Source organism: Procambarus clarkii, chromosome 42, assembly GCF_040958095.1.
Source record: "Procambarus clarkii isolate CNS0578487 chromosome 42, FALCON_Pclarkii_2.0, whole genome shotgun sequence".
Taxonomy (NCBI): Eukaryota; Metazoa; Arthropoda; class Malacostraca; order Decapoda; family Cambaridae; genus Procambarus; species Procambarus clarkii.
The window spans coordinates 6,737,694-6,761,814 of record NC_091191.1 but is presented as its reverse complement, the minus strand read 5'-3'; the positions used below and the strand labels follow the sequence as shown (position 1 = coordinate 6,761,814).

The window sequence follows — 24,121 nt, the reverse complement described above, 5'->3', positions numbered from 1 at the left end:
GTTTTTCATTTTGGTATCAATGGGTTCGCAATAAAATTCTCTAGAGGAATATTAGCATATAAAATAAAAAAAACCTGGTCACACTCCACCCGCCGACGAGTTGAAGACAGGCCACGCGTTAACGGCAAGTGAGCGCCCAGACGCCTTCCAGCTACACTCCCAATTCCTGCACACAAATGTTTAGTACTGTATTTAGTATATTTAGTATTATAGTTTAGTATTTTTTGTGTAGTAGTTGTACATCACATAAGCATTGTAGATAGCCATTTGCACAAAATAGGTAATTTTCTTCATCCATTTGAGTTTTCCTCATGAAGTGATAAAATTTGATCATTTGGTCAAAGTGATCAACATCTTTCATGTTTGTATTGTAGTCACAGATTGCATTCGGCTTGTTGACAGTTACCAAACGGTCCCCAAAAAATCGGATAAAAACCCGATTTTTGGCAATTATTTTAGTGGACGACGCAGCATTGCGTCATCCCCGAGATTACCGACAGTAAACGGATGACGCAATGCTGCGTCATGCCCGGACTAAAGTGTTAAATTAAAAACTTTAATGTACTCTACTGCATTTGTGTGCTTTTTAAATTATCATTAAATTATCATTATCAAATTATTCATAAAATGGACTACAATACTTTATATACACAGTGCTACTAAATTCCTGTAAAATGTAGCTATTTCTTTGAGACAGGATCAATAAAAAGAAGGTGTCATTTTAATACTTTAAAAAATATGCATAGCGAGCTTCAAAAACAAACTGGTTATCTCTATGTACAAAGAAAATATAGTAGCAACTCCAAAACTTTTGTAGCATAAAACCAGAACTACAGACTAATCTCAATTATAATACAGTATAAGAGGCCTTTCAATGTCTCATATCCAAATTGGGAAATGCACCTTATTTGTATTTAAAAAATAAAGTGTGATGGCCCAATTTGCATCAAACATTTATACAAGTTCATTGCAAGTTGTGATTACCAAACCACACATCAGAAAACAAAAACGTTTCGGTCTGTCCTGGGCCATTATCATGTCCATGATGGGTTCGACGTGATATATCACGTGGTCCAGGAGGGACCAAAACATCAGTTTCTTTATTTTCTGGTGAGGTTTGATCATCACGAACAAATCCACAAGGGCCGTGACGAGGATTCGAACCTGTGTCCGAGAGCATCCCAAACGCTGCCTAGGACGATGACTGAGCTACGACATGGTCAAAAAGAGTTGACCGTGTCCTCATCATGGCCCTTGTGGATTTGTTCATTTGATGCATTGTGATTTCCGTGTGTAATTGATTATCATAACTTTAGCCATGATACTGCGATTCATTGTCTGCATTTAATCTTTCTTTTGAACTTGCAATGAAGTAGTTTAGCACATTTGTAAAAGTAGACTTCTGGAATGCAAAAAATTGTTTCAGAGACAAGAATGCAAATTTCACTCGACAAAAAATATGAAATCGTGCAATATTGAATATGTACCAAATTTAAATTAAATTTTCAGGATTTTAAGCAATTTGATAAATATAAAAATATGCATACCAGGACCTCTTATTATCTGATCTATATAAATATATTTAACACAGTTTTTGCATTCGAGGTAGAAATCTCATTCACTAGGCCTCACATAGATCACTAAATAATTAAGCTTCAACTGTATTAATAAACCATAAGAAACTGTTTAACACAAAGTAATAAAAACAAAACGGTACTCCAATAAAACTTTTACAAAAATACTTTGATAGTCCTTAAGGTAACAACTTTGATTTGCATAACTGGAGAATATTAATATACTGGATTGTATTAAGCAATTTGTGTCAATAAATGGATTCTTTACTTTCAGGATTATGCTATGCTAGAAATTTTTTGATATATTTACAGTAGCAAGATTCATAATGCAGAGGTTCAGTTTATGATGTGCAGTCTTGTACATCAATTTTCTCTTAGGTTTTATTTGTTTTTTCTGGAATAGGTGGAATTAATTCCAGTTTTTCAATATTCTGCCAAACTTTGCTTGTGCATGTCTGCAATAATAAAGCAAAAAGGGAAAACAGTAAGTACCAAATGCCTAAAGCTCTAAACTGCATAAATAGACTTACACCTTCTGAATATAATTTTATAAACATTTCAGAAATGCAAAAGCCTAGAACCATTAAAGTGGAGAGTAGAGCGGATGAAAAATTTATAGCCAGTGAACAGATGCAAGATGAAACCCAGCCAGTTAAATAAAATAAAGAGTAAACTCATTTATATTGTTTCTGATGGAAACTTGGGCATGTTAGACCATAATGATACACTAACCTAATTATATTTTTAGCCCATATTTAACATGTTCCCAAGCATTATATAATTATCATACGTGTGTGTATTTACTGTGATAAATAACCAAATTGTGCATTACTTACACTAAGAGGAACTCTCTCTTCACCTGGAGCAGTGACCAACCCACCAGTACGAATATACCATTTGTGAAGCTTCTGGTTGAGCACCCATAATGTTTGAATAAGTAGGTCCTGCATATCTGTGTCTTTTTGCAACATTTCCCGACATTCCACCTAAAGTCACAAGAAAATTTTAACAGAACAGGGTTAAGCACACTATAAAATTATAGAGTACAGGTACTGAATATATTACAGTATATGAAAATATATACTATATCTGGCCACAACAAAAGCTAAAAAATTACTTGCCTAGGGATCTTATCAAGTTAACAATAAATTGTTAAAGTTTAGAAACTTAGAAAATACAAACACAGTTGAACCTTGATTAAATAAATCACATTTTGGCGAATGTCCAGTTGCAGCACATACTTTCCAGGCTGGATTTACTCCCCAAACACAACAAACAAGAGTGGCAAATTAAGGGATGTGTCGAGTTACCTATTTAAAATGTTCGGCTACAGTTCAGAGACCGTTGGGCGAGTTGCCCATATGATAGGTTGAAATTAAAATTTTGCTCAGCAAGATTAGCCCATAGAGCCTGGGAAATATTAGTGCATGAATGGTAACTTATTAGAGCATATTAAATAATGTTTTTAATGATTTTCATTGAAGCAACATTAGAAAAAAGAAACGGCTAGTAATTTTTTTTTTATAGACAAGAAAAATAAAATTTGCAAATGCCTCCAGATGATATCTAGTTGCAACGAATCCCTCACTTCAACAAATCAGGGTTGGTCCAATATACTTTGCTGAATTGAAGTTGCACTGTAAACTAAAGTAGATATCTTCATAAAATCTGTGTCAATGATTGCACTTATCCAATTTGGTCTATATATTTGACAATGTTACCCCATTCTATGTTTCATTATAATCATGGGAATAAGTACAAGACTGAACTTAATGAAGAAATAGCTAAAGGCAATTAAGAAAACCAAGAAGGGAAAAATTTATGTGAACAAAGACCTTAATACTATTGCATTCCAATGGACATGGCATAAAAAATCTGTTGAGTGTAGATTTACTGGGCGGCCTCAGTAGCTTTCTGGTGGTACCATGGATATATCTACAAAACTACCTCATCTTGGAACTTTACCTTGCATACCAAACACAAGGACCATAAACTGGGTGTGCAGGGAGCACAAGGATTCAACACCAACTCAAACTGATGGAAGACCCCAGTGTACAGGTGAAGCAAAAACTATGTACTGTATCTTGATTACATAAAGAAAAGGTGGTAACAAACCATGTACCAGTAAACCACCAAGTGGCAGCTCAGGTCCCCTCACCAGAGTGACCCCAAGTCACTCAGGCTCGTGTGCTTAGTGCCAAACACATCACTATTACTCTGCAAGATGAAGCTCTTTATTAGCTAGATGGGGGGGCTAAGTATGATAAATTCTTTAAACCACTCAAACTCTGCCAACAATTCACAGGAACTTTAAACTTGAAAATGGCCAAGAATATTCTACACCACCTACTATCGACCAACTACCTCCACCAGGTGGCAATACTGAATACTAGGATCAGGGAAGTTGGCTAGCCATTTTAAAAGCAACCCATTGAAGATTTGAGATATACAATGAGAATTAAAGGGTGGTAAATGGGAGATGTCACTCAGAAAGGGGGGCCATTTCATTCCACTTGATGCTTTATATTTAAAGTTCCTCTTGGCCTCCTCCCCATGGTGCTATAGGAATATAGTGAGTGCATGGCAGTATTAAAGGAGGATGATACAAGCCAACATAGCATGATACAATAGCAATGAGGATATAGAAAGGCGACCAGATATCTGGAAGTCTGCATTCAGAAAGACCCCCCCAGGAACTGGTATTGGTAGATGCCATGGTTCAAGAGGGGCTAGAGGAGCCTATTTCCTCAGTCATGAGTTCAGGGATAAGATTTAGGTTATGCCTAAAGACCCAGCAAGTTAACTGGGAGAGGTGATGCTTGTGGTGTAGAGCTATAAATGAACCATGCTTTAACTAAAATTCACCTACAATTGAAGACAGAATTAATTAGTCATGAAAAAAAGAAATGTGAAGGTGGCAAGCAGGGAACTGAATGAGAGACCCAACAACAGTGACACCCTAAAATAAGTATATGACAAAGTTCAACATTACATCTAAGGACCAAGCCAGTTCCAAAGGTGAATGGACACGGTACATAAAAGAATGCGGTAAGCTAAAAGAAAAAAAAAAAAAAAAAAAAAAAACCAAGATCAAGGATAAAAGTAAAAAGGCTTGGCCAGCAAGAACCTTAAGATGCAAAGGTGTTAGACACAAGATAGCGCACTACAAACAACAGACACGAGAAAGGCCACTAACGAGGAAAATGCTTAGTGAACTAATGACTGAAAAATTTGCAAGTATCCTGTATTGGCAGCAATGAGAAAAAGCGAGCCCATAAATGAGACGCCAAAAGCTTTGCTACCTGCCTCAAATACAGGTGACGGTAAAATAAACTTGAGAAACCAGAGGTGAAAATCGGCAGAGGAAAACAATAGGTTACCATGCGATGGATTAGCGGATCAGTGTCGATGTGACCCTATCTCTGACCAGTCCTCCTGGTAGGTAATCTGGTCAACCAGGCAGCTGCATTGCCGCTTGCAGTCTGACATGACTTAAGAGCTCACTTGACCATGTCTCCAAAGCATGACTTTGGAGACCTTTAAAAAGTTACCGTTTGAACACCATGATAAGTCTGCTAGTTATGACAACTCTTACACTTTAAACAGAGGTGGTGGAAGCATTCACAGTATTTAATTACTATTATTTACAATAATTGTTCACAAATCAATCTCTCTTGTGTGTGTGTTTATTTATAAACAGCCTGGATGAGTATGTAATATCAATATTAACTTGCCAAACATCTGGCAAGCAGTATCAATGTACAATACCCTATTTTGTTTATTTATTATGTGCATTTTAATTTTATTAGCCAATGCTACATGCTTCCTCCTACTTTGGCTGCTCACCAAAGCCCTTGGCAACACAGCACCACTATTGTTGTTACATCCATATTAAGTAGTTTAGTTCTAACAAAATGATGGCTATTACAGAGTAAAACCCAGCACATTATTTGTAACACTACTATGACAAATACTGCACCAAAAGGAAATGGGTTTGCTGATAAGAGTTCTCTCAGTCAGGATCCTGTATGACAAAAAATTCCATGAATAACTTAAAATACTCACCTCCTGCAAAAGGTTTACTTCTTTCAAAACAGGTTTACAGTTTTCCGACATGTCGGCTGTTACCTCAACATCAAATGTGAGAGGTTTTGCTGGCTCTGGTAGAATAATCACTGGGTCTGCAGGTACTGGAGAGTTACTTTTAGACTTCCTTGGTGAAGAACTTTTGGAATGAAGATTTCTTGCAGGACTTTCAGACCACCTACTACACGATGCACTGCCAAATTTACCATTACGGGAGCGACTGACAGATCTCCGGCTTCGGGAATGACTTGGCGATCGGCTTGGTGAATGTCGGGATCGCGATTGACTCCTAGAACGACTTCTTGAAATTCTATGTTTTGTATGGCCTTTAGGTCTGAAAAAGATTATCTGTAAAGGAATTTCTCCAATTTCATGAGGTGAGAAAGAATCGGCTAAGAAAATGCCAAAAACAGAGCACCGAGTGCAAAGAAATACTCCTTTCTGAAAGGCACCTCGACTCCTGTGTGCCTTACCTTTGAAACCTACCAAGTCACCGATTGTTTACCAGGTCCTGTGTTGGCTTTTTGCCCCATGAGAATAAGTATCCTTGAAAATTGTCTTATCGCCTGCATACAGGGTGGGGAAGCGAGTCAATGGAGAGCACACTTCAATCCTCCACCCAGAAACATTTGAGACCACTCACACCTACTAAAAATATCACTGGCAACTCAAATCAACTATTGAAATATATTATATATTAGTCGGTAAACAAAATATTGGGCTTCTTTTATTAATAATTTGCAACATTTCAACCTTCAGCTCTTGAATTTTTACAATTCAGATCTGGCAACTCTGTATGAATGTACAACGAAGTTCTACTTTAGCACTTGCAAAGAGCAAAAATGAGAATTCATTTTTAAAATGTCTCTTCTCTAGAAACTGCTTCATTATCACCATACCCTATACCACATGCGAGTCTTCAGCAAATGTTTCGAGTTGCCACTCAAATGATTAAAATTCCAATGTCAAAAGACTACTGTACATGAAGCCCTTCACCCTAGGAAAAGGTAATTCTCAAAAGGAACAAGGAAAAGATACATTGCAAGACAAATGTGTAATTTGCTTTAGCATCACTTACCGTATCATGTTTGGTGGAAGTTGTTTTGCTGAAAGAAATGAAACACACATTATAGTATATTATACATGTCGGAATTTAATATCAAATTGGATAATGGGTAACCCCTGCATACCATTAAAAAAGGTATACCCCCTAACATAATAGAGAGATTAAATTGTATTAAATTTGAGAAGCAATATACTTTAATTTAAATAACCAAGAAGTGAGGATACAAGTGTCACAGCTGACAATAAGAACCAACGGTTAATAAATATGACTGGTTATCTTACAGGTGTGAAGTAAGCCTCAGATTAACTTTACTCTTACAATGCACCTCAGTAAGATTAATAAGGAATACAAACATTTAGAAACATTGGGTTGAAATGTTAGTACTAATTAGTACTAACATTCATTCCCACTTTAAAATCAGTTTCTACCCAGCCTAATCCCTTACCTAGCCTGTGCCTTTATCACATTCACTACCTGCTTTTTCACACCGTCGCCAATGTCCACCCATCATCCAGGCCTTCTCTTCCCACTCAAATTCACTTAAAATACACATCTTTACCTATTTACATTCATCCATTTGTTCAACATACCAAAACCATCTTGACACACACGGCAATGTTACAGTTTACCAACTTTTGCACTACATCTCCAGTATATTTTCATTCCTAATTTATGTATTCTAACACTATACACGCTCCTCAGATTCATATATTTCTACTAATTTAACTTGAGATTTTTCACTTTCTTACCACACAATCATCTCTGCTGTACATTCAAGTTTCTCCTGATTGTATTTAATCCTATCTTGCTTTTTCTAAGCATGGCTTTTTCACTAGCCCCTTTCCTTCCCTTACTAACCTTATCACAGCTTCACAAATACCTCTTATAACACATCCCAAGTATTTCAAACTGATAGTAAATTGGTTAACCCTCTGGAGGTTATTCCATGTTGTAAAATTGCTTTTCAACATCTTCCTTCCTTTTACCATGACCTGGAGAGATTGAAAAGGTTTCCCATTGCAACGAGTATATAAATATTGTCCTAACCAGGTTATAACTGGTCATGTCCTTGTAAAGAGCTGGACATTGCCTAGGAGAGCAACCAAGTGGTACAGCTCAGAAACACTCAAAACACCAAGTAATTTTCACATTTAACAATAATGACAGTACTCGCACTCAAAGGCACTTTTCACAAGAAAATCCGATACAAGTCGTTACGTTTGATACCGCTAACCTGAACATCACCTAATGAAGCTACACCTTTCAATCCACTTAATTCAGAATTCCTTATTACCTTTACTCAGATATATAGTCTGATTATTGTTGCACTATGCATATTAGTGGCTTTGCAAGAATGTCAAATATCAATCTTTTGTAATATCACCAACCCATTGTACCTTGTGAATGAATAATAAATAATAATTAATAATAATAAATTATTATTATCAGTGAATCATCCTATGAACTACAATGGTAGCTCATAGGATAAGCTACAACTGTAGCTCATCCTATGTAAAATAATGTTTACTAAATGTGGAGAAAATCTTCATTGCCTGCCATGGATGCCCATTTACATACAACAAAATAACAAAAAGTGTTGCATCAAGTGTATGGGGTCAATAGGCAATCTATGTACAGTATACCCATAAAACCAGTTACTTTAAATTATAAGAAAAAAAGACAGGATTCACCAATATGAAAATAAGAAAAGGAAGTAATCTTAAGTTAAAATTCTATACACTTCATCACAATAAAAGTATCCATGTTCATGTTTGAAAGAAAACAATTTCTTCCCATTTAATTTAAATTATTATTATGAGAAATTACCCCCAAAAAAATAAACAAATATACCTGTGCAGGCGATGAGTCGCAATAACGTGGCTGTAGTAGTTTGACTTCACACACTAGACGGTGAAGGGACGACGACGTTTAGGTCCGTCCTGGACCATTCTTGAGTCGATCAACTTGAGAATGGTCCAGGACGGCCTGAAACGTCGTTGTCCCTTCACCTTCTAGTGTGTCGTCTGGTCAAACAAATATACCTTTTCCTATATTAAATTTACCCACCACTTGCAGCTGGTTACAAGTGCACAACTTTCTGGAGACTATCATGGCTAGGTGGTGTTTGCCTCGGGAGCACAAACTAATGCAACTGACCTTCAGATATGTAGATAAAGTATATACACATCGTCTTTTTCCCAAGGGTGATCTGGGCGATACAATCATTTTATTTTTCTCTGTTATCCCATAACACATACAAATGTTGCTTTCCAAAACTCTTAACCGTCTCTAGCATACCCTATAAATATTTTCTTATTTTCACTATTACACAAATTATTTACACAAGTCATGATGCCTTAATTTGCTAACTTTTGTGATGCTATGAAGTATTTTCCCAGGTTCACTACAAATTCTTCCTTAAAATTTATAATATTGCTTTTAATTACTGTATTGCATTAATTTAAAACCCTATACTTACTGAAATCTGCAATGTTTGCATGAATTTTTCCTTCAAGTTCTTCAATTTCCTTTGCTGAATCTTCAAAATCCATTTCTTTCTTGGAAAATCCAAATTTGACTTCCTGTCAAATAATGATATAAGTATTAAAATGACAATTGTGATACTGTTATTTATTTATATATATTTTTTAAATGGGTATAAGATTCTTAGCTATGTAGTGTACATGAATTTATTATGGTACATTGTGTTACTCTACTACAGTATAATAATCACTAATACCATAGTTAAACATCAGAAAATCCACTAGAGCCGTGATGAGGGTACGAACCTACGCACTGGGAGTTCCAAGATGCACACTCTAGTCGACTAAGCCACGACATGGTAAAAGAATTGCAACCTAGGGTACTACTGCATCCCAGGTTGTAATTCTTTTACTATGTCGTGGTGTAGTCGACTAGAGCATGCATCTGGGAACACCCTGTGAATAGGTACGTATCCTCAAGTCTTTTGTGGATTTTCTAATTAATATATCACAGATTTCTGTTTATAGTTGAACTATTTTATTATCAGAAAAAAAAAATAAGCTTAAATGCTAGTCTTACCAGGTATTTTCTGCTGTGACACTTCGACACAAGGTGTGAAAACATTTTTCTAGATCGGATACGTGTAACTTTATCATCTTTTTCACACAACTGACAGGTAAATAATTCCTCACCATTAATGACCTCCTTGTACACAAATTGTACACCTGTACACATGGAATAAAAAAAGTACATACAGTAATTGCTCTGTTTTTAAAGTCAATGAATATATTGTATTACTAAGTTATGGTTGAAAGTTAAAAAATTAAATACAACTGAAATATTGGACCAACTTCCAAATACAGTAATTAAATTGTTCTGCGCCCGATTTGGATTTCGTGTAAAATTTGAATGTCCGGGAATTTGCTGCTATTTCATAGTGATCAACTTTATGACAACGTAAAATTTTAAATGAATATGAACCAAACAATTGTTTGATAATCGAGTAATAATTGTCTGAAATATGTTCAACAAAAAATGTTCAAAAAAAAAAGTGGTTTGGAGCTGCCATTCAAACCCTAATATTTTCCATGGTCTATGGGCAAATTTTCCAAAGAGAACTGTAAAATGTGGCCTTATCACATGCACAACTATAAGGAGAACCTGTCTATAAAAAGATTTGTCTCACTACCAGCTTCTCAGGCTCTAGCCACTGAAAGCTTAATTTTATAGGTAATACTCCAGCACTTAATACTAGTACCATTGATTTTTTTCCATACCCAAAACTTTCGTAAACTCAGCGTTTTCGATTATCTTTAGAACTTTTTTTTTAATACCTAATTAAGGGTATATAGTTTCATAACCATTTTCAGATCATTTTTGGCAGATCCAATGAACAAAACTTTAGGGAAAAAAAATATGATCAGCAGGAAATTACTTTGCCTAATGATCTGGACTTCACGGGGATCTCCAAGGTTTGGATTTTTTTTTTTTAACAAAATTTGGAGTGGAAAATTTGGTGGCTAAATGTGATTCATTGTTTAGTGGGAGATGTATAGGAAGGAAACATTTATATACCTCTTTCAGCATGAAAAGAGGAATGAAAGAGTGTTGATAATTATTAATTGACTGGAATGTGATTTCTTTGGCACAGTAAAGGCAAGGTTAGTAGCACCTAATAATTTTGTTGGGAGGAGGGCAACTTCTTAATAGCATGGATTATTCTGCATACTTTAAAGCCATCATTTTTCCAAGCACAAGAGAGTAGAGCATCCAAAATGGATTCAACAATCACTGAAGTATTTATATCCAAGTTCTCCCAGTGTGGAACACTGCCAGCAAATTTTACATGCATAGGGGACACAACCAGTTATCACAGAAGTAGGATTCTTAGTGAAAAGGAACCTATGCATATTTGTAGACATGACCAATACACAAATGAGCGAGCGCCATCTCCAAATGGTATGGTTTATGGACAGGACTAAGGATATACCACCTTCATTATCTCACTTAGCCTGATGGGTCCAACAGTAGCATTCAAAAACTATTAAGTTAAAAACTGCTGTCCTAGTTGCATGATGGAAATCACTTCACAAGAGAGTATGCCCTAAGGAGATTAAACTGACCGAGGGATTCTTGGCCACTTTATAAAGTTATGCATTGCCAGACAGCAACATGTATCATTACCTGAAAAGCTTTGAAGATTATGCCTCTTGGATAAAATCAACCACAAAAAAAAAACACACACACCTAGGGATGCAATAAGTTAAAGTCTTCCTGGGACTGAAGTACACTCCTAGAATCTTTAACAATGGTACAAAGATTATCCTCTAGCATAATAATCTGTTTATGAGCAAGCAAGAAAGAAAACTCAGCAGGGAAACTACTATAGTGGCTAAAACCAGGAAAGACATGCACAAAACCAACACTTGGATTTAGAGCTGTTCGTGTAAACATGAACAAACGCTTGTGAATGAAGGAGTGCTCCAAAAATAAAAAGGTGTAAAACATCCGAGTGTGTTGCCCTTTAATACCAGTGAAGAACCTGCAGTGTACACTCTAACAAGACCCAAGATGCAATCTGCAGATGTTTTGACTAACCTGGATGCTTGGGAGTATATTAGCCCAACTGCTAAAGGTTGAAGTTGGAGATGTTTTGCAATTACTGTACTCTAACTGAAAAGATCTGAGGTCATTCCTAAATAGCCCAAGCCAAGATTCTCTAGTCTAAGAGACTTTTCCGCTCTAAATAACCAGAAGGGGGTGCTTTAAAAGCCTCTCTTGCATGAGGACAAGAAGGTCGATCTGGCATGATGAACTTTCCTATATCCTTGAGAGCTAGACATTTCTTAATGGAGTAACCGAGTTTGTTTAGTTCAAAATCAATCTCAATTGGCTGGCACTTTTAAGGTTAAAATAAATTCAAGTCTTACCTCACTGCCCTTCAATTTCCCCTCCTTTCTCCTTTTACCGTCATTTTTTTTTTTTTAACTGCTAACTGACTTTTTAAACTGACTGCTTTAAAAGGACATTTCTATCACATTTAGTAAATCGCATTCCTTTGCTAAACACATTTTACCAATTTAATGTCTTACCAAGGATGGGTAATTTTGTCGAGTCAATGTCATCCTCTAAAGATCCTCTTTCAAAAGTTTCCCGAGGCTCATTAAGAAACCGTCTTTGCAACGTGCCGCTGATATTTGGATCCTTTGGTGTCAAAACTTGCTGCCGACACTACAATGGAAAGAAAAACTTATTTAAAACGGTTTTCAGTTTAAATAAGGCAGATCCACACTTATACTGTACAGTTTGACTCTTCAACATATCTAATGATATTTAAAAATAACAATCAGTAGTAGCCATAATAAAACTAATGCATGGGAGCTTAAGAGGGAATTACTTCATTGCATTTAAAAACAAAGTACAGTACTACATATGAAAATTAATGTTGCCTTCAGTGTGATTAACAAAAGTTCTTAATACACTTAAATGATCTGTGCAATATACAATGATGCATGTGTTTTGAGTGTTGCATGGAAAGTTGCCAATACCACTTTCATGTTCCAATGATACTAAAACACGTTATCCGATTGCTATACAGCAATGCAAGCATTTTTCAAATCACCGAGTGGTCTGGGGAGATGAACATTTACAGATGGCAACACAGGCTGGACCACAGAGAGGGGCACACCAGGAACAATCAGTAGCTGCCACAAAACTTCCTAAGCTATCACTGATAATATGCTTAATCACCAGTCATACAGCTTGTTTATGCCTAGTCTGTAGTATTCCATGTGTCACTCCAGGAATCTTTCAATCTCTAAAATGACATCCTGCTGAAGCATACTAATTCGAAGCAAACACCATTCAGGTTCATGAAGGATTTTATTTCAGCAAGCATTTTGCAAATTTTCCACAAATCTTTTGTATTGTCCTAATTGCAAATGATAAAACTCACCTTTGTGCATATATGCTCATCTAAATAATATATAATCAAATGCTTTTTAAATGTGCCGGAAAGTAAAGCAGGGAAAACGGTACACGAAAATTTAAAGTACTGTACCAGAAAAAAAAAATAGCCAGTTAGTGATGCTCGAAAAGCAAGACCTCACTCGGTATATACTGATAGGTAACATCTCCACTGGTTCATTTCTTGATTTTCTTCTTGCTCTTTCTGTATAATACAGTACAGTATAGGAGTTTTAATTATTTGCCCTTTCCCGAGAGAGACGAGTGTATAAATAATCCATTAGCCTCTTCCTGTTCAATTTCTGCATTATTTCTATTTTATATAACTTATCTCAACTGGAATGTATTTTATCCATATTCAATACAATATATTTGAATGTTTTTACATTAGTTTCCTCAATACAGTATCTTTGGGGATACAGAATTATTCATTGCTTAATGTGCCTGAATCAGTACTCAACTGTTTGCTGATTTTTATATTTTTTTAATCCCCTCACCTGTTGCTCCCTGATGTTTTACATTAATCTTTGATTTTTGGAGAACAATTCAAGGGTGTATTTCTAGTTGAATCTATAATAAATTTTATAAGCATCACAAAAACTATGATGCGCTTTGTAATAAACTTGTCACTACACTGCTTACAGGTAATTTTTTAGGTACAGCACAACGCTGCACTATTAAATACTACTCACTTTGAATGAGCCAAGAAACTAATGGAACTTATACCGACAGTAAAACTATTGTTTACTTTCTTACCTTCTTATGGTTTCTGCCATTCTCATGGGTGTAGAAAGGATCGTAAGATGTCAAGTCTTTGCTGCAAATCTTAGAAAGAGAAATGATAGTTAGCAATGGCTTTTGCCATTCAGTAATTAAAATTTTCCATTACACATCTAAAACAAACCCCCATACATATTAAGATCCGAAAATTGCATGCAGCCCAGTGTAAAGAGCCAAATACTTAAAATGGCATAAACATTAAGTGAATTATAATTGTTATAATTGAGAAGCATGATTAATTTTTCAAACATTAAAATAAGAAGTGCATTACTGAAAATTATTCATTATTTTGGGTATGATGGCTTCCAGTAATAAGACTACATTACATGCAGATACACAGAAATCACAATGCGTGATGCATCAATGAACAAATCCACAAGGGCCGTGACAAAGATTCAAACCTATGTCCGAGATGATCCCAGACGCTGCCTTAGCAGCGTCGTAGCCCAGTCGATTAAGGCAGCGTCTGGGATCATCTCCGACGTAGGTTCGAATCCTCGTCACGGCCCTTGTGGATTTGTTTATTACGTGCAGATATTTTCAAAGTCTCCCCCATATGCTTCAAGTACTCAACAATGTACTCCTGCTTGAACACATTTGTAATGGCTCCTTTCATTGCAAACAAAATTCAATTGCATCCCAAGTTTGCTTTATTACCATTATACAAAAAATTTTTAATACTGTACCAAAATTACTTGGTAAATGTACAGTTTTAATATGTATTTCTAAATATTTTCACTAAACAATCCAAGTCAATGTAATGCACGAGGTAGTAGCTCCTGATGTCTTCAGCCATTTTCTATTGCTACTGAATATAATGTAAGACAACAATCTTAGTGCCATTTGAACAAACATCTTCCATATCCAGATTTCTGGTATACAAAATTAACTAAGATGTGCTGTAAGCATTATTTAATAGAAATCCAGTAGATATTCAAAGCAGCATAACCAGTTTATCAAAGCAAAAAGTTATAAGAAAAAGGCCACAATGTTGAGACCTGAATGAGGTCTTTATACATTACATTCATAATTTGATGTAACATTTTATTGATAAAAGAAAAGGGGGGGGGGGAATATTATTACAACTTATCACAAGGGTATGTTATATTCATTTTATCAGGTATGAACAACTAGTAATAAAGAATATAACCAAAAAGAGTGGAATTGTATGGCAGAGGAATAGCTCTACAACTCTCAGAAATATGTAACAGGGCATGGCTATACACCAATCTACAGAAATGTGTGACAGCATTGAAAAGTCCAAAAATGTATGCCTATGATTTAACACTGTAGTCAACTTAAAATGATACCAGACCCTTACATTGCAACGTATTATGAGACGGGTGCCATTCTGGTTCTCTTGGTAGTCAACTTCATAGTTATTACCAGATACTGAATTGTAGAGCACATCTGAAAACAGCAACATTAAAAAATCATTTATATTTTGCAACTTGCTTATTCACTAGACTGCAAACAATAGTGTTAAGCCATTACATAATTTATATGGATATTTTTTGAGGATTTATGTACTGGGTAATTTACTTTGTACATACTTTATTATGACTTTGTATACTGCATAATTAATCTGATTATGTTTTAGGTTTAGTTGCAAAACAAATCAGGGTACCAGAGTACAGATACAATTACAAAATGCCATACTACTGGAAAATATTCCCCTGTAGTTTATCGCTGTGGTGAATATTTCGTCAAAACACCAGTAGATTACCAGTGTATGATCAAAATATTTGGGGCACATAGCCTACAAGAAAATTATATATCAAGTTATTGAAATATTATGAATCACTGATTTGGTCAACTTTTTAAAATATTTATTCAAAAACCAAATAAAAATTACCCGGTACTTTAGAAAGTAATTAATGCATTTACTAATCATTTCTGTAAATTTTAATTGCAAGACCTTCAAATTTTGTAATATAGTAGATATTTGAATTTCAAAATGCTTAAGTGTATTTTTATTTTATTTTTAGCACAAGATACTATACAGATACTGTATACAGTATTAGGCACGAGAGCTATCTCGTTTAATTCTACTGATCATATGTACATTTTTCATGAATTTGAAAAATGCATTCCTGTGGTAGCCTCAAGGGGGTAACTATTCCTTCAGATTGATAATACAGTACTGAACATTCTGAAATGAGGTTACAAGTTAAATACAATTCCACTTACCAAGGACACGCTGTAACTTGTGACAATTGTCATAATCATAGTCAACAGTCCAAAAGTCTTTTGATCGCGCATCTGTTTCCATTATTTCTTCTGCCTCGGTCTGTAAATAATAATGGTACTGTACATAGTTCATTTAAATTATGACACACACACAATTTCTGAATCGCCTCAAATCAATTCTGAAAGTCTGTACTTTAACCTCTGGGATTATTTCAGTTCAAATCCAATGTGCAGGCAATACACCATCAAAATAATAAACGTTGTGATGTCTAAATACCATAGTTATGAGCCATAATGTATGCCAACCTGTTCAACTGCAAGATGCGGTAAAACTTGTACAATGGAGCCTCAATTAACGAGTTTAATCTGTTCTGGCACCGAGCTCGTTATGTGGAAAACTCTTCTTTAGAAACTAATTTCCCCATTTAAAATAATGGAAATAAAATTATTCCGTTACATCCCCCAAAAACATTACCTGTATGACATTTTATAATGTAAATATAATACTGTACTGCACATGTAATTATAAACGTTTTGTTTTACCGTTTCAATTGTACATGTACTTTACCTTATGAGTCGTTGCTGGCTTGAGAGAGACGATGAGGACGTGGGAAGGAGGAGAGAGGTTATGGTGTGGAAGGAGAATCCACCTCTGAGTCAGGCAGCCTCTTGGGAATTTCACCCCACTGGGACCGGATTGTGATTCATTATCACTTGCTGGTCTTTTCTCTACTTTTGCAAAGAACATGTCTATTGACAATTGTTTTTGTCTTTGTTTTAGGATGTCCCTAAAACAAGACAGCAAATTGTCATTAAACATGTTCACACATTGGGTTGTCATTGCTTTATCAGGGTGATGCTTTTCCAAGAATGTGGTCACCTTTTCAAACATTCCCAACACTTCTCTGATCTCACTGGAAGAGGCAGCAGCATCCTCCCTTACCACCACCTACCCTGATGAGAGCTCTTGTACCTCCTCTTGACTCAGCTCCTAAAGTTCCAGGAGTTCCTCAGTGGTCAGCTCATCACTGTGCTCCTCCACTAACTCTTGTACATCACCAGCATCCAACTAGAGACTCAAAGTTTGCCCCCAGAGCAACAATATCATCCACTAGATGCACATCCAGGTCTATAACAGGTGCAGATGCAAGAGCAGGACCGAAACCTTCGAAGTCTTGCTCAGGGACACCCTCAGGCCACAGGTTTCGCCATGCAGAGTTTAGGGTCCTCCGTGTCACTCCTTCCCAGGCCTTATCGATCAAATGGATACAAGGCCTGGGAAGGAAGCACCCAGGACATTGAAGTGGTTCTTCCAGAATTCTTTGAGGGTCAGCTCTGTATTGTCTATCACATCAACACACCTCTCCAACAAGGCCTTCATGTAGAGCTTCTCAAAGTTTGTAATGACATTCTGGTCCATGGGTTGGAAGAGTGGAGTGGTATTGGGAGGATGAAACTTGGCAATGAACTGATTTTCAAGAAACAAATCTTGCATCTGTGGAAGATGTGCAGGAGCATTATCGAGCACAAGCAAGGCCTCTAGTGGTAACTGCTTCTCTTAAAGATATTTCCTCACTGAAGGGCCAAAACATCATTGACCCATTCACTGAAGAATATCCGCGTGACCCAGGATTTCTTATTGGACCTCCACATCACATTCTGTCACACCTTGTGTAATTGATGCCTTGAACACTCGAGGATTTTCCGAGTGGTAGACGAGCAGCGGCTTTACCTTGCAGTCACCGCTTGCATTGGGGCAGAGCACGAGAGTAAGCCGATCCTTCATCGGTTTGTGGCCAGGCAAAGACTGTTTCTTGTGTGATGTCGGTCCTCTTCATCATTTTCTTCCAAAACAGGCCAGTTTTGTCAATTAAAAACGTGTTGGGGCAAGAACTCCTTTTTAGCAACAAATTCCTGGAACTCTGGCACAGATTTCTCGGCAGCAGCTTTATTAGAGCTGGCAGCCTCCCTATGTCGCACAACACGTCCACGGTAATTGTCTCTTCCCCTTGCCAACACTGTCTTTAGGAAGCAGCTTCTTTGGCGACATCATGCATTACAAATTGTAGTATAAAAAAAAAAAAAATGCAAATAAATGCAGAGGGATGCTTGTCGTGTGTGATACAACAACAGCACTGGCGTCCGAGGATTTGCGAGAACCAGCGAGAACGCTAAGAAGCACCATGTAGTTTTGCTTGTTAATAGAGCGGAAGCTCGTCAATAGAGCTCATCAATTTTCTGCAAGTGGCTTGCTCGTTACTCTAAATGCGCGTAGAAAGAGCTGCTCGTCACTCAAGGTTCCACTGTACTTTAGAGGAAAAAAAAAATCTATGCAGAGAAAGGCTTTGTTCCATTAAATCAATACCAGATCTTTACAACAAGAATAAGACCATACTATGCCTCCATCTAATATACATTACTAATTATCCCTTTAATGTTTTTGAGATGCCTACAGTCTTTATTTGCTTGAAATGCCAGAACGTTCCGATGACAACTGTAGTCAATGTCACGTTGGCTAACCTTAACTTGCCTCTGTAATTTTGCTATTATTGCATTTTTGAAAATACAGTACCATAATAAATTACAACTCTTTAGCTTGAAAAAGGATACCAAATTGAACACTACCATGCATGGTAACTTTACAGCAAGTGTTGGAGGTAAAATATCAAGCAATTTGAGCTTGGCCCAAGGCACTAGTAATGCCCAAAATTGGTAAAGGGTCAAATACACGAATTAGTTATCTTACCCTTGTCATTTTCTTTTTATCATCCCGGTGTCTCCCTGGAGCCATAATTATTCCCTTTATGTACAGCCTGAAAATAACAAATGCTTATCAATAATATACCCTATAAACTGAAGAGGTACAGGAGGTAGAAAAAATATATTTGTCTCGACTCAAATATTTAGTTAAAACAATAAAAGCACAACTTTTCTAGTTTTACATAGCTGAGGAGGCACTGTCACCAGGTTGCCAAGCAGACATTGAAACCCTAAACCAAATAATACTCATACACACACACACACACACACACACACACACACAGAGCCCCACACTATTTTAGTGATGACAAATAACAATATAATTACAATATCTTTAAATTTTATTTTAATTAACTGAATGGTGAATGTACTATTGTAAAGTTTCAATAAAGAAGAAATCTAAAGTTATTAGCATGTACAGTTGGACAAATTCTATTAATAATATATGCTATACACAAAGTTTTTATCTTTATCAATGATTTGCAACAACATTGTAGTTACACCCTGCGATTTTCTATACACATGTCAGGGAAACCACAGAATTAGATATGCTTAAATAGCAGCAATATCCCTGTCAGTGTGGCAAGTCGATAGTTGCAGTTCGATAAAAAATAGTAATTGACAATCCATGATAGTAAAGCACAATTGGGTTCATTCCCTACTCTCAATGGGGAATTCTGGGTTCGAAACCTGGGTGAAAAAATATCTACATTTTCTATCACCCTGTTCACCTAACAATAAATAGGTACTCAGGAGTTAATCAACTTTCTGTGAGGTTGCATCCTAGAGAGTCAGTAATTCTATCTTGGATGGGGAAGGGAAAACTGCATTACAGAATAAGCTAAATAAATTTTTTATTTGGGTAAAAGTACATACACATATCGAGTTACAAGCCAAATATTGTTTTTCTATTTAATTTGTTTATTTCTATGAAACTGGACAAACCTATTAAAAACCTACATAATTTCATGTTTTTACCCATTATTAATACAAACAGATTTATATACAATTTAAAATCTTTATCGAGAACTTTCAACATGTCCGTTCATTTCCCTGCATATCTAGTTACTGTATAGCATTGCAAAATATTTTGTACTGATCCAGTTCTTTTAAATTCATTTGCAAGGTCACAAACTTGTCTGTAGGAGTGACAGAAATTTCCTTTTAAATCTTTCTCCAATTTCATTTTATTGCCATCCTTTGACACAGGATGTTACAGTAAAGGTACATTCTTATGTATTCATTATTAGGGTTAATATTTTTATAAATTTAAACAATTTAACATATTAAACATAAAACACCAATTAACATGGAGGTTTTAAACAATGTCAAATTTCACAGAAAGTTAATTCTGGACTAACTCTGTTATCAAATGAAACATTGTTAACAAAACCACACACTAGAAAGTTTAGAGGCGACGACGTTTCGGTCCATCCTGGACCATTCTCAAGTAGATTGTGATGAGAGGAAGGAGGCGAAGATATATGCATTTTGAAGGGAAACCAGAGTTTGAGAGGAATGCGGCAAGGGCAATAAATAGACGAGAGGCGAGAAGAAAATCTTGGCAGAAAAAGCAAGGCAACATGTATGGAAGGCAAGGTGTAATAAAAAGGGTGTAATAATAGGAAGAAAAGGGATCATAAGAGAAAAAAAGGAAAAAAAGAAGATAAAAGGAAGGGTAGGCTTGTTAGGTCACGTCAAACATGAGCAAACATAAGCCTACCCTTCCTTTATCTTTCCCTTGTTTTCTCGTATGATCCCCTTCTTATTCCTATTATTACACCATTTATTACACCTTGCCTTGCGTTCATGTTGCCTCTGCTCCTGTGCCAGGCAAGTCCACTACGGGCTCACCATAGCCCGTGCTACTTGGAACTTCAGAGTAGCTGAATCTATAACAACAACAATAACTTCCTCTCAAACTCTGGTTTCCCTTCAAAATGCATAAATCTTCGCCTCCTTCCTCTCGTCACAATCTACTTGAGAATGGTCCAGGATGAACCGAAACGTTGTCGTCCCTTCACTTTCTAGTGTTTGGTCAACATTTTTCAGCCACGTTATTATGACTTCATCTGCAAATGAAACTTAAGTCAAGTGTCAAGACTAACAGATAAGCACATTTCAACTAGTAAACACAGGAAATAGTAAACTATACAGGAACTTAGTTAACACAACGTTTAGACCAAGTCACATCGGTCACCACCTAATGGGGTTAATATATCCTCGTCTTACGAGGTTTTTGACAATTATGAAACGAGCTTCGTAGAAACGTCTATGTACAATTTGCCAATAATGTTCACTATGGTTGGATGCAGACAAAGTATGAAGTGTAAGGAGGTACCTATGAGGGTTGAGGTGAGGTGTAGGGCTGAGCCTGGTGTGCACACGTCTGCTCCCGTGGTGGTGGGTTTGTTTACTGACGCCCGCACCTCCTGCCACTCACCAAGAAAACACTCAAAATATTACTTTCATCTTATCATTGTTGATGTGACGACTTATATTGAATTTTGTAACTAGCTCATTAAGATTGTAACTTGCTTAGCTAAATGAACTGTGGGGTTCAGTCCCTGAGCCCATTATGTGCCTCTGTAACACTTTCCACTACCGCCCACAAGACGAGTATGGGGTGCATAATAAATGAACTAAACTAAAACTCATCTTATCATTCATTTAATGTTTTAGAATACTGGTATTTAGTTTATAGCTATTAATTTATACAAATTATTATTATTATATACTTTTCCATCGCTGGATGTCTCTTGTTAAGCACTGTTATATTAAATACAACCCTTCCTGACCCAAAGTACCCGTTGCGCAGTGGTAAAGCACATATTGCCTCAATGTACATTCACCCACACCAGTGTAAATATCCCATTACCCTTTGTACCCACTTTCAGGCAACTAAGTCAATCCACTTAAGTGGTACTCTGGTAGGTGATCCAATGACCCATAGAGGGTCTTGAACTCAACAGATGTCTTTGCACATACGTCATCCTGACAGGCAGGAGAGGGAGGCTGAAGTTTTTTTTTTTTTGCAGGGATATTCCTGCGCGGGCCCTAAGCCTCTGGCTGGCCCACTAATTGTTGCTTGTTTATGTTTTACGTTGGTGGAGTATGAGTATTTATGACTCGTAAGGTCGCTCCAGGAAGATTTTGCCGAAGCTATCCACACCAACTACCCGAAACGCTATGCGTGTTAATGGCTTTGCATGATTGTAAAAATATCAATATTATGTACTCTCACCAACCCATTGTAACAAACTAGCTTGTTGTAGAAAGTATAGACCTCAGATCATAGACATTAAATTTGGACCACGTGGTCTCACAAAAGATGCAGGCTGGTGGTACTCTGTACCTGGGAGGCGAACATGGGTTATCTTCCCTGGGATTTAAGGATTAGCACCTAGAATACATGATGGCCGTCTCTTTTGTAGTAATTTAACAAATGATGGATAGTTAAAGAGATACAGTAATAACCAATCTGGATTAAGTATGTATGCTAGGCTAACATGAATGTAAAGTTTGAGATCAGGGATCATACACCGTCATTAGGAAGTGACGTCATGTTGAGTAGGAGGGACAAGGTCGGGTGACCTCTTATGACGTAGCCGAGGCAAGGGGGTCACGCGGTTGACGTGACCACAATCTCCCATATTTAGTAATTCATAATGTACAAATTCAGACCACTAGCCAATATTGTAATTGGATACTGTATAGCTTTTGCCAAGATGCCTAATTTAATTACTGTACCACCAATTTTAATAATAACTCAACCTTCTGGGTTGGCTAGTAAACTTAAGATTTGTTTGTTAAATTAACCCTTGCTTGGTAATTGATAACGTGGGAAGCAGGCGGAGTATATTCACTAGCCTCAGTTTTGAGGAGAGCTAGGTCAGACAGTGTGGCTGGTTTCTTAGATTAAGGTAAGTTGCTGTGAAGTTTAGTATAGTAAATTCTCCATCCGTGCCTCAGTAGGGAATAGTCAAAGTTAGGAAATGTTAAATTAGGGAGTGATTCTTATTATTTACGTTTCTTAGCTTTTGATCAATAAAATTTGAAAGACTTTTTTTAGTATTTCTGAGTTTTTTCCATGAATACAGTATTATATACTTATTGTCCTGGCTATTCTGATTCCCAGAGTCTGGTTTATTTGGGTTAAGTCGACAATCATACCCCAAGAAACCGAGGCTGGTAACATTAGATATATATATCCCCTTGTGTTGATTGAATTCCCACACTTAACGTAACTAATACCTCCCGTTCCACGAAATTGGGGGATACCCTACACCCAAGGGTTAATGGTTAATTGGTCCAACCCCCAATTAATTGATCTATCAGGTTTTGCTTTGATTGGTTGGTGGTGGCGGCGAAACGAAGACCCTTGAGTTTGCTAGAAAGTCTAGTTTCAACGTCACGTGTTTTGTAGAATCTCAAGGTGGACGATCATCTGGGATCACGTGGTGTGGGGATGAGGGCTGGAAGAGTGGGACTGTGAGGTCATGGAGTTTAAGGTTATCTACGGGCAGGGTAGTGGACAGAGAACAGCCAAAACCCTGTGTCGTGTTACACCACTGTACCTTCTTTCAAATAAATTATTAACAAGAGAATGACATAGGAGAGCTCCCTTAACCAGGCTGTGATGTATGTCAGGCTACTAGAAGCTGCATCAAACAGCCTTGTTGACCAGACCATCAAACAGGAGGCCTAGCCAGCAACTAGACCACAGGGACAATGAGTCCTGGAACTAGCAACATGTAGGAAGGGGGTGCTAATGCAATGTGTTCATTCATAGGATGAGCGACTGCTAATGCAATGTGTTCATTCATAGGATGAGCGACTGCTAATGCAATGTGTTCATTCATAGGATGAGCGACACTACCCAATATACTCACCCCACAGGGTAACATTTTTAATGTAAAGGAAACAATGTTTTTATCATTTCTTTGTTACATCTTAACACATTTATTTTATCTGTACCTTGTGACACCATAATACTGTACATCTATTTCACATTATATTTTAATACATATTTAAGAATATTTACTAAAAAGCTAAGCTCATTCAAGAGGAACCTGTCATTTAGTAATTGGGTTTAAAGTCCTGACCAAAACGACAGAGTTGTGTGCTAATATCAGTCCCTGCACCAAGCTTGCATTTGCTGTTATTACCAAGAGTTAAATATTTAAGGTAGTGAAATGATACTAAAACAGCCAAA

The 24,121-nt window shown here is 36.7% G+C and overlaps 1 protein-coding gene across 1 annotated transcript; it reads right to left on the bottom strand.

Moving 5' to 3' along the window:
• Positions 1-1,350: 1,350 nt before the first annotated feature.
• On the bottom strand, positions 1,351-21,383 carry LOC123770309 (uncharacterized). The gene is made up of 12 exons (XM_045762038.2): positions 21,248-21,383; positions 18,893-18,959; positions 16,147-16,246; positions 15,278-15,366; positions 13,933-14,001; positions 12,303-12,441; positions 9,790-9,935; positions 9,206-9,308; positions 6,739-6,766; positions 5,640-5,994; positions 2,411-2,560; positions 1,351-2,029 (listed from the first exon to the last, which is right to left on the bottom strand). Exons 2-12 carry the CDS (start codon positions 18,935-18,937, stop codon positions 1,949-1,951), a joined length of 1,305 nt encoding a protein of 434 aa, XP_045617994.1. The 5' UTR covers positions 18,938-18,959; positions 21,248-21,383; the 3' UTR covers positions 1,351-1,948.
• Between the last annotated feature and the right edge of the window lie 2,738 nt (positions 21,384-24,121).

Bases quoted from the DNA above. Each gene is read 5' to 3' on its own strand.
- LOC123770309 (XM_045762038.2), bottom strand. From the start codon at position 18,937: ATGGCTCCAGGGAGACACCGGGATGATAAAAAGAAAATGACAAGG. The intron at 14,002-15,277 runs GTAAGGGTCTGG...TCTCTTTCTAAG, and splicing joins GTCTCATAATACGTTGCAAT to ATTTGCAGCAAAGACTTGAC. The intron at 2,561-5,639 runs GTGAGTATTTTA...TTGTGACTTTAG, and splicing joins AAGTAAACCTTTTGCAGGAG to GTGGAATGTCGGGAAATGTT.